Here is a 16,719-nt window from a genome sequence, read left to right as displayed (position 1 = left end):
GTATCAATACTTGTTCTGAACCAACACTTGCACTTGACACCCCCTTCCAGCTCTGACTTTGCTGATAGCCACTTTATTGAGGAAAAGTGTACTTACTATGCCTGTGATATGTGATTGTCCTTACTTGCAATCTTATTAAGAGGGTCTACTACTGTAAATGACTCAAATGTTAAGGCTAATCTATTGCGTAGTTTCACTACCTCTTACTACACACAATTCACTGACATGCCTATGTAGGGGGATCTTATGTCCTTTCTCTCCCCTGGGAATAACTTACTAACTAAGTCGAAGAATCTGGCTTTAGTTTATTTTTATGCCGTGCTTAATTCTTCTCTCTTTCCCTGTCTCTCCCAGGGAGCAGCCCTCTGGACAGCCCCAGAAACTTCTCCCCCAACACGGCAGCACACTTCTCCTTCGTTCCAGCTCGCAGGTGAGCCAGGGGGTCAAGGGGCAGGGTTTCCGTTTCGGAAAATGTGGCACCGGGCAATGTGACAAATTTACCAGACCCATATGCATTGAGTAGGTTGTCCAGCCACAGTGCTCAAAATGTCAGAAATCACATTTAGATTATGGTAATTAATCTAAACAAAACATTCAAGTCGTGTAATGAGGCAGTCAAGTCGTGTAATGGTGGGGGGGGGGGGACATTCTTAACAGTGCACCTGATGCGACCGGTTCAGTATGTGACAGATATGAACATCACAGAAACGTAGAAAGAGGGGGAATCTAAAGATGCAACAACTAGGATAGGTCGCTAATATGACTAGGATTGTGCCTCTGGCTTCTGGACAACCAAAGAAAGTTGATATGAAAACCAATAGAACAGGGGAGAAATGCTGGTTTCGAATACAGTAGACCTTACAGTGAAATGCTTACTTACAGGCTCTAACCAATTGTGCAAAAAAGGTGTTAGGTGAACAGTAGGTAAGTAAAGAAATAAAACAACAGTAAAAGACAGGCTATATACAGTAGCGAGGCTATATACAGTAGCGAGGCTACATACAGACACCGGTTAGTCAGGCTGATTGAGGTAGTATGTACATGTAGATATTGTTAAAGTGACTATGCAAATATGGTGAACAGAGAGTAGCAGTATCGTAAAAGAGGGGTTGGTGGGTGGCGGGACACAATGCAAATAGCCCGGTTAGCCAATGTGCGGCAGCGCTAGTTGGTCGGCCCAATTGAGGTAGTATGTACCTGAATGTATAGTTAAAGTGACTATGCATATATGATAAACAGAGAGTAGCAGCAGCGTAAAAAGAGGGTTTGGGGGGAGGCACACAATACAAATAGTCCGGGTAGCCATTTGATTACCTGTTCAGGAGTCTTATGGCTTGGGGGTAAAAACTGTTAAGAAGCCTTTTGTCCTAGACTTGGCTCTCCGGTACAGCTTGCCATGCGGTAGTAGAGAGAACAGTCTATGACTGGGGTGGCTGGGGCCTTTGACAATTTTTAGGGCCTTCCTCTGACACCACCTGGTGTAGAGGTCCTGGATGGCAGGCAGCTTAGCCCCAGTGATGTACAGGGCCGTACGCACTACCCTCTGTGGTGCCTTGCGGTCAGAGGCTGAGCAGTTGCTGTACCAGGCAGTGATGCAACATGCTCTCGATGTTGCAGCTGTAGAACCTTTTGAGGATCTCAGGACCCATGCCAAATCTTTTTTGTTTCCTGAGGCGGAATAGGCTTTGTCGTGCCCTCTTCACGACTGTCTTGGTGTGTTTGGACCATTTTAGTTTGTTATTGATGTGGACACAGAGGAACTTGAAGCTCTCAACCTGCTCCACTACAGCCTCGTCGATGAGAATGGGGGTGTGCTCGGTCCTCCTTTTCCTGTAGTCCACAATCATCTCCTTAGTCTTGCTACGTTGAGGGAGAGGTTGTTATTCTGGCACCACACGGCCAGGTCTCTGACCTCCTCCCTATAGGCTGTCTCGTCATTGTCTGTGATCAGGCCTACCACTGTTGTGTCGTCTGCTAACTTTATGATGGTGTTGAAGTCGTGCCTGGCCATGCAGTCGTGGGTGAACAGGGAGTACAGGAGGGGACTGAGCACGCACCCCTGTGGAGCTCCAGTGTTGAGGATCAGCATGGCAGATGTGTTGCTACCTACCCTCCCATCCAGTTACAGAGGGAGGTGTTTAGTCCCAGGATCCTTAGTTTAGTGATGAGCTTTGAGGGTATTATGGTGTTGAACGCTGAGCTACAGTCAATGAATAGCATTCTCACATAGGTGTTCCTTTTGTCCATGTGGGAAAGGGCAGTGTGGAGTGCAATAGAGATTGCATCATCTGTGGATCTGTTTGGGCGGTATGCAAATTGTAGTGGGTCTAGGGTTTCTGAGATAATGGTGTTGATGTGAGCCATTACCAACCTTTCAAAGCACTTCATGGCTACGGACATGAGTGCTATGGGTCTGTAGTCATTTAGGCAGGTTGCACAGGGACTATAGTAGTCTGCTTGAAACATGTTGGTATTACAGACTCAATCAGGGACATTGAAAATGTCAGTGAAGACACCTGCCAATTGGTCAGCACATGACCGGAGCACACGTCCTGGTAATCCGTCTGGCCCTGCAGCCTTGTGTATGTTGACCTGTTTAAAGGTCTTACTCACGTCGGCTACGGAGAGCGTGATCACACAGTCATCTGGAACAGCTGATGCTCTCATGCATGCTTCAGTGTTGCTTGCCTCGAAGTGAGTATAGAAGTGATATAGCTCATCTGGTAAGCTCGTGTCACTGGGCAGCTCGCAGCTGTGCTTCCCTTTGCAGTCTGTAATAGGTTGCAAGCCCTGCCACATAAGACGAGTGTCGGAGCTGGTGTAGTATGATTCAATCTTAGCCCTGTATTGACACTTTCCCTGTTTGAAGGTTCGTCGCAGGGCATAGCAGGGTTTCTTGTAAGCTTCCGGGTTAGAGTCCCGCACCTTGAAAGCGGCAGCTCTACCCTTTAGCTCAGTGCGAATGTTGCCTGTAATCCATGGCTTCTGGTTGGGGTATGTACGTACAGTCACTGTGGGGACGACGTCCTCGATGCACTTATTGATAAAGCCAGTGACTGATGTGGTGTACTCCTCAATGCCACAGGAAGAATCCCGGAACATGTTCCAGTCTGTGATAGCAAAACAGTCCTGTAGTTTAGCATCTGCTTCATCTGACCACTTTTTTTATAGACCGAGTCACTGGTCTATAGTTTTGGCTTGTATGCAGGGAGCAGGAGGATAGAGTTGTGGTCGGATTTACCAAATGGAGGGCGAGGGAGAGCTTTGTACGCGTCTCTGTGTGTGGAGTAAAGGTGATCTAGAATTGTTTTCCTTCTGGTTGCACATTTAACATTTAACAGTTCTACCAAACACAATTTGGTAAAAACTGATTTTTAAGTTTCCCTGCATTAAAGTCTCCTGCACACATTTATTCCAATACATTATGCAAATGAACCTATAGACCGATAGGCATGACAGACAGTCAAATGTATTTCCATCAGTTAATAAAGAGCATTATTTTTCAATGGATTGTTTTTTGTTTTTCAGGTCAATTTGGCGAGTAACAATTTTATTTATCGGATTATCGGCCAAAAGCCGACAATTACCAGCTAACGGAAACCCTGGCCAGGGGTTAGCTCACTGGGATCAAATGACTTAATATGTCTGATGGTGATTGTCTTCATAGTTATGCTAGGTAGAAAGGACTATTACCTCATTCTATTATTTGAGCCATACTGCTCATTGACAGTCACCTGCACACCCACAGCAGAGCCAGTTTCCCCAAGCCCAGCTCCAGTTCAATAGTTCACAGCAGAAACTGTGAAGAGTGGAGCCCAAATGGAGGCCATTTATCCTCCAGAGTTTAGCCTTAAAATCTAATCCCTCCCATGTATAATACTCACAGCACCTCTGTGCTCCTCTTTAAATTATAATTGAAAGTCTGGCTAATCAAGCCCATATCATCTGAATGTTTGAAGCCTGGTTGAATATTCTCTTATCTGTCACAGCCTTTGACTAGGAAGTGTAATTACAGAACTAGAGATAGAGAGCCTATGTGGAGTTAAGCACAACTCAAGATTAAAAGGATAAATTCGTTTCATAAGTCGTTCTACACGAGGCGAGAGATAAGACATGTGCTGGTATGATGGTCTTCTGTTTGGAAGAAGATACCACTTCTTCTGCCCTGAACCTCAATAAATCAGGTGAGACAGGAGACAGAGAAATTAACCTGAAGCAACAGTGCCACCCAGTGGTGAAGTGTCACAATGCAGGATGAGATCTGCAAAAAAATGGTTCTGCAGTGCTCATTACAAGAACACATGTAGTGCTAACACTACCCTCTCTCCCACACAGTCATGGGCACAGGGCTGACAGGTAACTTCTCACCTTTAACCTTTTACCTCCACCCCATAACCTTCTCCTCTATCTCCTGTCCTCTGCCCTGAATGGAAACACCAAGGCCCGTATTCACAAAGCATCTCAGAGTATGAGTGCTGATCTAGACTCTGTCCATATAATCTAATTCATTATGATCTGAAAAGCAAATCTGATCCTAGATCTGCACTCCTACTCTGAGATGCTCTGTGATCTCGAAAGTGCCTTCAGAAAGTATTCACACCCCTTTCACATTTTGTTGTGTTACAAAGCGGAATTAAAATGGATTTAATGTAATTTGTTTGTCAATGACTTACACAAAATACTCTAACGTCAAAGTGGAAGAAAAATGTTTGAATAATAATAATAAATTAATGGAAAATAAAACACTAATATATCTTGATTAGATAAGTATTCCACTCTCTGACTCAATATGTTGGAATCGCCTTTGGCAGCGATTACAGCTGTGAGTCTTTCTGGGTAAGTCTCTAAGAGCTTTGCCTAGATTGTCCTATATTTGCCCATTATTCTTTAAAAGGTTCTTCAAGCTCTGTTGGTTGTTGATAATTGCTAGACAGCCATTTTCAAGTCTTGCCATAGATTTTCAAGCCGATATAGGTCAAAACTGTAACTAGGCCACATTTAGTGTCGTTTTGTTAAGCCAACTCCAGTGTATATTTGGATTTGTGGTAATTGTCCAGCTGAATTTTTAAAATTTATTTCACCTTTATTTAACTAGGCAAGATCAGTTAAGAACAAATTCTTATTTTCAATGACGGCTGACAGGTTCAGGGGCAGAACTCGGGGTTTGACAGATTTGTACCTTGTCAGCCCATGTGGGGTTTGAACTTGCAACCTTCCGATTTTTACTAGTCCAACGTGTCTAACCACTAGGCTGACGCTGCCGCCCCCATGTGAATTTATCTGCCAGTGTCTGTTGGAAAGCAGACTGAACTTTGAAGTTTTCTTGAAGGATTTTACCTGTGCTTAGCTCAATTGTGTTTATTGGTATCCAGCCATTCAAAAACTCCCGAGTGCCTGCCAGTGACAAGCATACCAATAACATGATACAACCACAACCACGCATTTGAAGATATGAAGAGTGGTACTCATTTAAGGAATGTGTTGTGTTGGAGGTTTTGTGTTTGTGTTTGTGTCTGTGTCTGTGTGTGTGTGTGTGTGTGTGTGTGTGTGTGTGTGTGTGTGTGTGTGTGTGTGTGTGTGTGTGTGTGTGTGTGTGTGTGTGTGTGTGTGTGTTTGCTTGCATGTGTTTGCTTGCATGTGTTTGCAGACTTTGTCTGCAGTGTTCAAGTTCTTACAGACATCTAGTTCGGAGAAGCACAACGTTGGTACCATGGCTCCATCAAACCTTTCATAGTTAACCCAGGAAACTTGTTTGACATTAATCCTTTCCATCCTCTCTGTATCTCTCTCTCTTTCTCTCTCTCTCTGTTTCCCTCCATTTCTATCTCCTTCTCAGGACGGATGGCAGGCGCTGGTCTCTGGCATCACTGCCCTCCTCTGGATATGGCACCAACACACCCAGCTCCACTGTCTCGGTGAGTGTGCGTGTGCGTGTGCGTGTGCGTGTGCGTGTGCGTGTGTGTGTGTGTGTGTGTGTGTGTGTGTGTGTGTGTGTGTGTGTGTGTGTGTGTGTGTGTGTGTGTCAAGGTCAGCCATCGAGGCTTTCAGTTACTGTTCGATTAAACATTAGAATGGTCGAAATGAGTGACCGTAGTGAATTTGAGCGTGGTATGATCGTCGGTGACAGGCACGCCGGTTCTCGTTTCTCTGAAACGGACGGGCCTCCTGGGCTTTTCACGCACAACAGTGTCGAGGATTTACTGAGAATGGTACCAAAAAAAAAACCCACATGCAGTCCTGTCTAGGGATGCACGAAATATCGGTGAACATATTGGCCGATATTAGCTAAAAATGGCAACATCGGCCCGTTGTCTAGTTTAACGCCGATGTGCAAAACCGATATAACGTAGGTACATGACGTAATGACGCCATGTAATATTTAGCGCTATACGTGCAACACAGCATTCCCAACCTAGCCCACAATGTCTGCTGTGTGGATGGAGCAGTCAACAAGTCCAGCAGTGCAACACAGCATTCCTAACCTGGCCCACAATGTCTGCTGTGTGGATCAGGCAGTCAACAAGTCCAGCAGTGCAACACAGCATTCCTAACCTAGCCCACAATGTCTGCTGTGTGGATCAGGCAGTCAACAAGTTGAGCAGTCATTTGAAAGAGTAAGAACATTTCAGCGAGACAACTCAAAGGCAAAATCCAAGATAATGGATCAACAATCAACCGTTCTCTGTCGTGGGTGATGTTGGCTTTCGCTGGTCGAATACCGGTACACATTATCAAGTGAGCTATTTTTCAGATGTTTCCCTACCGAAGTTACACAGTAACTGCTATTAGCTTCACGACTGACATTTGGACCAGCAATATCAGCCCCATGAGCATGCTGAGTCTGACAGCACAGTGGGTCGTTGAGGATTTCACTCTGAGGAAAGAACATATTGCGTTGCTCATGAATGTGCTGGTTGTCATACCGCTGCCGCCATTTCAAGCTCCATTCAAACAACTGACTCGAGAAACAAACTCACCAACTGCGCCTGCAGCAGATGTGATACCCTCCGTCATGGCATTGAATCGCCGGCTCAACAAAACTGCCGACAGACTGTGCACAAAAGATTTGGTGGCATTCTCTCTTTACTGGGTCACCACCATCCTCGATGCTATGTACAAGGACTGCTACTTTGATGCAGACAAGAAACATGGTTTATGTGAAATGGTTACATACACAGCTGGACACGATGGAAACGGACACAGCGACAGTGCGCAACGAGGAAGAGAGGCCACGGACAGACAGAGCTGAAACTTCACTGCTTGACATGTATGATGAAATCCTGGTTGAGAATGAAACGACTGAACAAATGAACAACGAAACAGCGCAGCAAGTAAGTGAAAGAAAGAGGTTTTGATTATGTTTTACTGGTAATAGGAACATGCGTAAATGCCAACAAAATAACTTTTTGGTCAGTGTGGTGTGTGTGTAACCTTTATTTAACTAGGCAAGTAAAATTCTTATTTACAATGACGGCCTACCCCGGCCAAACCCAGACGACGCTGGGCCAATTGTGCGCCGCCCTACGGGACTCCCAATCACGGCCGGATGTAATACAGCCTGGATTCGAACCAAGGACTCTAGTGACGCCTCTGTCCTGTTGGAAGGTGAACCTTCGCCCCAGTCTGAGGCCCTAAGTGCTCTGGAGCAGGTTTTCATGAAGGATTTCTTTGTACTTTGCTTCTTTCATCTTTCCCTCGATTCTGACTACTCTCCCAGTCCCTGCCGCTCAAAAACATCCCCACAGCATGACGCTGCCACCACCATGCTTCACAGTAAGGATGGGTGCCAGGTTTCCTCCAGACGTGACGATTGGCATTCAGGCCAAACAGTTCAATCTTGGTTTCATCAGACAAGAGAATCTTATTTCTCATGGTCTGAGAGTCCTTTTGGCAAACTCGAAGTGGGCTGTGCGTGCCTTTTACTGAGGAGTGGCTTCCTTCTGGCCACTCTACCATAAAGGCCTGATTGGTGGAGTCGTGCAGAGATGGTTGTCCTTCTGGAAGGTTCTCCCATCTCCACAGAGAAACTCTGGAGCTCTGTCAGAGTGACCGTCGGGTTCTTGGTCACCTCCCTGACCAAGGCCCTTCTCCCTTGATTGCTCAATTTGGCCAGGTGGACAGCTCTAGGAAGAGTCATGGTGGTTCCAAACTTCTTCCATTGAAGAATGATGGAGGCTGCTGTGTTTTTGGGGACCTTCAATGCTGCAGAAATGTTTTGATACCATTCCCCAGACCTGTGCCTTTACACAATCCTGTCTTGAAGCTCTACTGACAATTCCTTCGACCTCATGGCTTGTTTTTTTCTCTGACATACACTGTCAACTGTGGGACCTTTTATATAAATAGGTGAGTGCCTTTCCAAATCATGTCCAATTAATTGAATTTACCACAGGTGGAGTCCAATCAAGTTGTAGAAACATCTCAAGGATGATCAATGGAAACAGGATGCAGCTGAGCTCAATTTTGAGTATCATTGCAAAGGTTCTAAATACAAAATAATTATGTTTTTTATTTAAAATATTTTTTTATAAACCTGGTTTCACTTTGTCATTATGAGGTATTTTGTGAAGATTAATGGGGATATTTATTAATTCCATTTTAGGATAAGGTTGTTACATAACAAAATGTGGAAAAAGTGAAAACGTTAGTACTATGGGGGATAGTAGATTGACATAGGCTAGTGCTTTTCCTGTTCTTTAGGCCTACTCATCTTGTTGATTGACGAAAAGTAAATCTGGACGGACAGTTCTTCCAATATTTTCAATATGCAGTTGCGTCCCCAATGTGTCTGTCTTCACTTGTAGCCTGTGAGAAATACCCGATCACGTTATGGAGAGCCATGTGAGTGAGAGGTGCTTAGGAGCTCGCAGCACTCTGGGCCAAGGGCACAATGTCCTCTGGCCGCAAAAGCCATGCATTCTTTTAGGGTGCACATAGGGGATGCCGTCGTGAAATTCAAGGCATGATCAAGTGCTTGTCAAATTGTGTATGAGAGACTAATGATATGTGTACAGCCTGCGCAAAAAAAACAAAGCAGAGCTCATGCCTTTCAAGCTACTTTTTTCAAATCATCATTAGTCTCATCATGCAGCTATCCCAAACCGTTATCCCAATTTTAAACTCTCCAGAGTTTGTTCATTCACAGTTTCTTTATCTCTTCTTCAAAGGCAACAGCCCAGTAGAGAGTAGAGCACACGACCATAGCCACTAGCCAGGAGTTACCATTCCCAGACCCAGTTACTCGCTGCTAGCAATGGGCTCTTTTGCCCTTGTACTCCCTCCCTCTAGCAGTTAGCCGCTACTAGCTACTCAGCTCTTCTGTCCTTGTTACTCTCTCCCTCTAGCAGTTAGCCGCTACTAGCGCCCAGCTCTTCTACCCTTGTAATCCCTCCCTCTCTGCTTCTCACAGTCATCCTGTTCATCCCAGGAGAAGCTGCACCAGCTGCCCTTCCAGCCCACGGCGGACGAGCTGCACTTCCTCACCAAGCACTTCAGCTCCGAGAGCATCACCGACGAGGAGGGACGACACTCGCCCATGCGCCCCCGCTCACGCAGCCTCAGGTAGGATATCCGCCAGAGCCTCACTCTCCCCTACCATTCTCCCTCTCTCTCTCTCCCCCTACAAATCTCTCTCTCCATCACTGCCCATCTCTCTCCTTCATCAGATGATTAATCCTTGCTGAGGCATACAGTAAAGTCATACAGCAGGGATAGTCATTTGTAAACGGCTAGTAATGCCTTTCCCTCATACCTCATCTGATATTTATACATCTCATTCCTATAGCCTGAGTGGCAGGCATGCCCCTTGAGAGCACATTCAGATAGAGATACGGCCTAGTAGGAGGGGAACGGCTAGGCCTCTGTCTCATCGAGTCATCTTAACACTAAACCGCATCTCTCTAAGTGAGAAGTGTATCTCTCAAATCATACCAACAGAGCCATTTTCTGTTCTCCATTCATGAGGATAGAGTGAGATGAAAGCAGTGTGTTCTAAATCCACACAGATGAAGGGGACGAGACAAGAAGAGAGGAGAGGAGAGGGGGTGTAGAGATGAGATATGTCTGCTGCTAAGGCAGAAAGTTTGGGACTTTCAGTAGCTAGTCTGTTTGATGTTTAGCTTTAGAAAGGAGGGGTAACTGAATGCAGAGACAGGAGCCAGGGGAGGAGGAGGAGAAGGAGGAGAAGGAAGAAGGGAGGGGATTAAGACAGTTGCAGGTCATAACAGAACAGGGCAGGACAGGGAGGCACAGCTGAACTGCTGATCAGCTGAAATTTCACCAGTTCTGGCACCTCAGAACTCAGAGAACACAGTGTCAGTGACAGATTCACTGAATGAGATAGATACACTATATATACACATAAGTATGTGGACACCCCTTCACATTTGTTGATTCGGCTATTTCAGCCACACCATTGCTGACAGGTATCTAAAATCGAGCACACAGCCATGCAATCTCCATAGACAAACATTGGCAGTAGAATGGCATTACTGAAGAGCTCAGTGACTTTCAATGTGGCACCGTCATAGGATGCCACCTTTCCAAACAATCAGCTTGTCAAAATTCTGCTCTGCTAGTGCTGCTCCAGTCAACTGTAAGTGCTGTTATTATGAAGTGGAAACGTCTAGGAGCAACAACGGCTCAGCCGCAAAGTGGTAGGCCACACAAGCTCACAGAACGGGACCGCTGAGTGCTGAAGCGCGTAGTGTGTCCTTGGTTATAACACTCACTATCGAGTTCCAAACTGCCTCTGGAAGCAACATCAGTACAATAACTGTTCATCGGGAGCTTCATGAAATGGGTTTCCATGGCAGCACACAAGTCTAAGATCACCATGCGCAATACCAAGCATCGGCTGGAGTGGAGTAAAGCTCGTCGCCATTGGAAACACACTCTGGAGTGATGAGTCACGTTTCACCATCTGGCTAGTCCAACGGACAAACCTGGGTTCGACGGATGCCAGGAGAACGCTACCTGCCCGAATGCATAGTTCCAACTGTAAAGTGGGGCTGTTTTTCGTGGTTTGGGCTAGGCCCCTTAGTTCCAGTGAAGGGAAATCTTGACACTACAGCATACAATGATATTCTAGAAAATTCTGTGCTTTCCAACTTTGTGGCAACAGTTTGGGGAAGGCCCTTTCCTATGTCAGCATGACCATACCCCCGTGCACAAAGCAAGGTCCGTACAGAAATGGTTTGTCGAGATCAGTGTGGAAGAACTTGACTGGTCTGCACAGAGCCCTGACCTTAACCCCATCAAACCCCTTTTGGATGAATTGGAACGCAGACTGAGAGCCAGGCCTAATCGCCAAACATCACTGCCCGACCTCACTAATGCTCTTGTGACTGAATGGAAGCAAGTCCCTGCAGCAATGTTCCAAAATCTAGTGGAAAGCCTTCCCAGAAGAGTGGAGGCTGTTATAGCAACAAAAGGGGGACCAACTCCATAATAAATGTCCATGACTCTGGAATGAGATGTTCGACAAGGAGGTGTCCACATACTTTTGGTCATGTAGTGTCCATTCTGGCACCAAAAACTGATAGACACAGAAAAAGTTGTGCCAGTAAGGGACACAAAACGGGAGGTAGATGGAGAGTGAGCGAGTGAGAAAGAGAGGGAGGTGGAGAGAGACAGAGAAAGAGGAGTGGAGAAAAGCAAGAGTGACAGAGGTAAAGTGAGAGAGAGAGAGAGAGAGAGAGAGAGAGAGAGAGAGAGAGAGAGAGAGAGAGAGAGAGAGAGAGAGAGAGAGAGAGAGAGAGAGAGAGAGAGAGAGAGAGAGAGAGAGAGAGAGAGAGAGAGAGAGAGACAGATAGAGACAGAGAGAGAGAGAGAGAGAGAGAGAGAGAGAGAGAGAGAGAGAGAGAGAGAGAGAGAGAGAGACGGAGAGAGGGAGAGATGGCTAACAAGCGATGAGTCTGAGGCTGAGGGCAGTAGACAGGTGATAGAAGTCTTCTGCTGCCAGCCACCCACACTGAAGAGGTCACAGTCACTCACACCTGCCAGCGATGTGTCAATGAGTCAATGAGAAGGGGGTGAAAGAGACAGTGAGAGAAGGATGGAGGAGCTTCAAAGAGGGTGATTGCTATAGAAATAAAGAGAGAGAACGGGTGGGAAAGAGTGCTACAAGGCAGATGAGGTGAGGGAAAGAGTGCTACAAGGCAGATGAGGTGAGGGAAAGAGTGCTACAAGGCAGATGAGGTGAGGGAAAGAGTGCTACAAGGCAGATGAGGTGAGGGAAAGAGTGCTACAAGGCAGATGAGGTGAGGGAAAGAGTGCTACAAGGCAGATGAGGTGAGGGAAAGAGTGCTACAAGGCAGATGAGGTGAGGGAAAGAGTGCTACAAGGCAGATGAGGTGAGGGAAAGAGTGCTACAAGGCAGATGAAGTGAGGGAGAGAGTGTGAAGGAACGAGCGAGAGAAAGCTAGGGATGTAACAATTCACGATACGCATCGGCCCCTGATTCAAATGTTTAAGATACAAGTGCATCGAGCTGCGGACCCCAAACCAATCCAAAGGAAGTATGCATCGATCCAGTGACAATTTTAGCATGTAAATCTTGGTGGGGAAAATTCCCTTTTTTTTTAATGCATGTTGTTGTGGGTGAAATTCTAAGATTATTTTATAATACTGTTATTGCATCAAAATATTGTTTTATGCAACAGAATAAGGGGTTCTTAAAAAAACTATATTGTGTCTGTGTGAACTGAGAGTGGGCCTCTGGGGCTTAATGCTGACAGTAGATTTACGATGCCTTTGGCCACATTCATTCATGTGAGGGAGATGGCTATGGTTTGACTGGAAGGTACCAGGGAGAGATGGCTTGGGTGTGAGTTTCTAAACAATGAGAACAGTCTATACAGCAGATACTGTCTGTTGTGAATTCTTCACACCGCTACACCTGGCTATCAGTGGAGCCTTGTGTGGCCGCAAAACAGTTCGTTCAGCCTCGTTTACTGCCTTTAATTTAAAAAAAACATAGCTGAGATGGCTGACTTTCATAAAAAACTGTAGTTTCTTCTGACAATTGAGATGGACAAACTATGGAATAAGGGAACAATGAGGTAATCCGTCATTTCGAGTAAGACATTAATGAGCAAGCTAAGACGGACGTAATCAATATAACCATTTGTACAGTGATAGAATTCCCAAAACAGGCTAAAGGCTACAAGTGCACCACCATATCAGAACACTAGGCTAAGTTATAAAGGGGAAAGGGGCCAAATGATTAGGGTGAGGCACATGGGCTACTAGCAGCTTACTACACAACATACACTTAGTATTACTTTCTTAGCTACAGTATGCATCTCTCACTGGCATATTACATCATTTATGCAGCAGCACACAATTTGTGGGCATATTTTGTCAACCTACACTCTATATTTTATGCCGGCTGCCCCTCCACCACAGAAAGCACTGAGCTCGGCTTAAACACCTGCATTTTGGAGCTGCCTTACTCAAGAAAGCAAAAAAGAGACCATGTTTGGATGTTGCTCCAATTACTTTTTGGGGACATTGTTTGCAAACTGATATGTGACACGTATTAATGGCAAAATAACATGCAGGTGGGGCTCAAAACCCTGAATGACGTGTCACCACTACAACGGGTCAGAAAATCAATTCAAACGTTACAACTCGCCGGTTCACACATTCTTTTTGCTTATATTACATTCTTTCTACCTTTCGAAAATAGGACAACTGATGTGTCCTCCCCTTCAGTGCCAAACTGCATGTAACTGCTACAACCCCAGCCAATATCAGTAGCCTAGTTAAACTGCACTCTGTGCCCAGCTTCGCACCCTGACCAACGCGAGGTAGGCGGCCTGTTCTTGATCTTTGTTAAGGTTTTCTTCCGGTGAAAGAGAGGACCAAAATGTAGCGTGGTTATCTTCATACATCTTTAATAAAGATAATGACGAACAATACAAAAACAATAAACGTAAAGTGAAAAAACGAAACAGCCCTATCTGGTGCAAACAAACACAGAGACAGGAACAATCACCCACGAAACACTCAAAGAATATGGCTGCCTAAATATGGTTCCCAATCAGAGACAACGGTAAACACCTGCCTCTGATTGAGAACCACTCCAGGCAACCATAGACTTTTCTAGACAACTATACTACACCACAATCCCACAACCTACAAAAACCCCAAGACAAAACACACCACATAAAAAATAACCCATGTCATACCCTGGCCTGACCAAAATAATAAAGAAAACACAAAATACTAAAACCAGGGCGTGACAGAACCCCCCCCCCCAAGGTGTGGACTCCCGGACGCACACCTAAACCCATAGGGGTAGGGTCCGGGTGGGCGTCTGTCCACGGTGGCGGTTCCGGCACGGGACGTAGACCCCACTCCAACAAAGTATTAGTCCGCTTAATTTGCGTCCTTAGATTGGCAACCCTCGCCGCCAACCTTGGCCTAGTAACCCTAACCAAGGGCCCCACTGGACTGAGGGGCAGCTCCGGACTGAGGGACAGCTCGGGACTGGGGAGTAGCTCAAGACTGAGAGAAAGCTCAGGACTGAGAGGAAGCTCAGGCAGGTTGATGGCTCTGGCAGATCCTGGCTGACTGGTGGCTCTGGCAGATCCTGGCTGACTGGCGGATCCTGGCTGAATAGCAGATCCTGGCAGACTGGCGGCCCTGGCGAATCCTGGCAGACTGGTGGATCCTAGCAGACTGGCGGCTCTGGCGGATCCTGGCTGACTGGCGGCTCTGGCAGATCCTGGCTGACTGGCGGCTCTGGCTGCTCGATTCTGACTGGCGGCTCTGGCTGCTCGATTCTGACTGGCGGCTCTGGCTGCTCCATGCTGACTGGCGGCTCTGGCTGCTCCATTCTGACTGGCGGCTCTGGCTGCTCCATGCTGACTGGCGGCTCTGGCTGGTCCATGCGGACTGGCGGCTCTGGCTGGTCCATGCAGACTGGCGGCTCTGGCTGGTCCATGCAGACTGGCAGCTCTGGCGGCTCCTTGCAGACTGGCAGCTCTAGCGGCTCCTTGCAGACTGGCAGCTCTGGTGCTCGCTTCACCAACCTCATTCTCCTGTAACCTTCCTCGCACTGCTTTCAATGACGGCCTAGGAACAGTGGGTTAACTGTCTGTTCAGGGGCAGAACGACAGATTTTGTACCTTGTCAGCTCGGGGATTTGAACTTGCAACCTTTCGGGTTGCTAGTCGAATGCTCTAACCACTAGGCTACCCTGCCCCCGTTGAAGGAGAGGTGGACCAAAACACAGCGTGGTTTTTTTAGATACATCTTTAATAAAGATGAAAATAGAACAATATACAAAAGCAAGAAACGTGAAAAACCGAAAACAGCCCTATCTGGTGTAACAAACACAAAGACAGGAACAATCACCCACAAAACCCAACCCAAAACAGGCTACCTAAATATGGCTCCCAATCAGAGACAATGACTAACACCTGCCTCTGATTGAGCACCATATCAGGCACAAACACAGAAACAGACAAACAAGACATCCAACATAGAATGCCCATCTCAGATCACACAAGCTTGCTGTACCTTCAGCATTCAAATGCTAAAATGGCCTGCGTGATATTTGGCTTTATTAGTTGACAAAATACTGTATGTATACGGAATAAAAATATAAACGCAACATGCGACAATTTCACAGATTTTACTGTTACAGTTCATATCATTCAATTAATTCAATTGAAATACATTTATGGATTTCACATGACTGGGAATACAAATATGTATCTGTTGGTAGGGGTGTTGATCAGAAAATCAGTATCTGGTGTGCCCACCATTTGCCTCAGGCTGTTGATTGTGGCCTGTGGGATGTTGTGCCACTCCTCTTCAATAGCTGTGGGAAGTTGTTGGATATCGGCGGGAACTGGAACATGCTGTCTATCCAGAGCATCCCAAACATGCTCAACTGTCACAGTCATGTGTATAGGTGGCAGGGAAGTCAGGCGCAGGAGAATCAAAACTTGGTGGAATGGAGTAGTTTAATAACTTAAAACACTCCAAAACCATGAAATACAATGAAACAAAGTGGGTATGAGGACCCGTCGCGCACCAAAATACAAAACACGAATACTGAACATAAAACAATCTCTGACAAAGACATGATGGGAAATAGAGGGTTAAATACACAACAGGTAATGAATGGGTTTGAAACCAGGTGTGCAGGAAGACAAGACAAATCCACTGGAAAATGAAAAATGTATCAATGATGGCAAGAAGACCAGTGACGTCGACCGCCTAGCACCGCCCGAACAAGGAGAGGCTTCGACTTCAGCAGAAGTCGTGACATCAACGGGTGACATGTCTGGTTAGTACGCAGGCCATGGAAGAACTGGCATATTTATAGCTTCCAAGAATTGTGTACAGATCCTTGAGACATTGGGGCATGCATTATCATGCTGAAATATGAAGTGATGGCGGATAGAACACACCTCCAGGATGTGTAAGGGCTATTTGACCAAGAAGGAGAGTGAGCCCCACCCTCTTCAACATATACTGTATATCAACGAGTTGGCGAGAGCACTAGAACTGTCTGCAGCAGCCGGCCTCACCCTACTAGAATCTGAAGTAAAATGCCTACTGTTTGCTGATGATCTGGTGCTTCTGTCACCAACCAAGGAAGGCCTACAGCAGCACCTAGATCTTCTGCACAGATTCTGCCAGACCTGGGCCCTGTCAGTAAATCTAAAAAAAAAATGGTGTTCCAAAAAAGGTACAGTCGCC

At 46.1% G+C, this 16,719-nt stretch overlaps 1 protein-coding gene across 1 annotated transcript in view; it reads left to right on the top strand.

Moving 5' to 3' along the window:
* LOC118358630 (microtubule-associated serine/threonine-protein kinase 2) overlaps positions 1-16,719 on the top strand; it is a 168,284-nt gene that overhangs the window by 106,432 nt on the left and 45,133 nt on the right. The window contains 3 exon segments of the mRNA XM_052480137.1: positions 355-430; positions 5,837-5,915; positions 9,410-9,561. Coding sequence (XP_052336097.1) covers positions 355-430; positions 5,837-5,915; positions 9,410-9,561 — 307 coding nt within the window.

The sequence above is a fragment of the Oncorhynchus keta genome, chromosome 26 (assembly GCF_023373465.1).
Source record: "Oncorhynchus keta strain PuntledgeMale-10-30-2019 chromosome 26, Oket_V2, whole genome shotgun sequence".
Taxonomy (NCBI): Eukaryota; Metazoa; Chordata; class Actinopteri; order Salmoniformes; family Salmonidae; genus Oncorhynchus; species Oncorhynchus keta.
The sequence above is the reverse complement of the archived record's forward strand: the minus strand, read 5'-3'. Positions and strand labels throughout refer to the sequence as shown.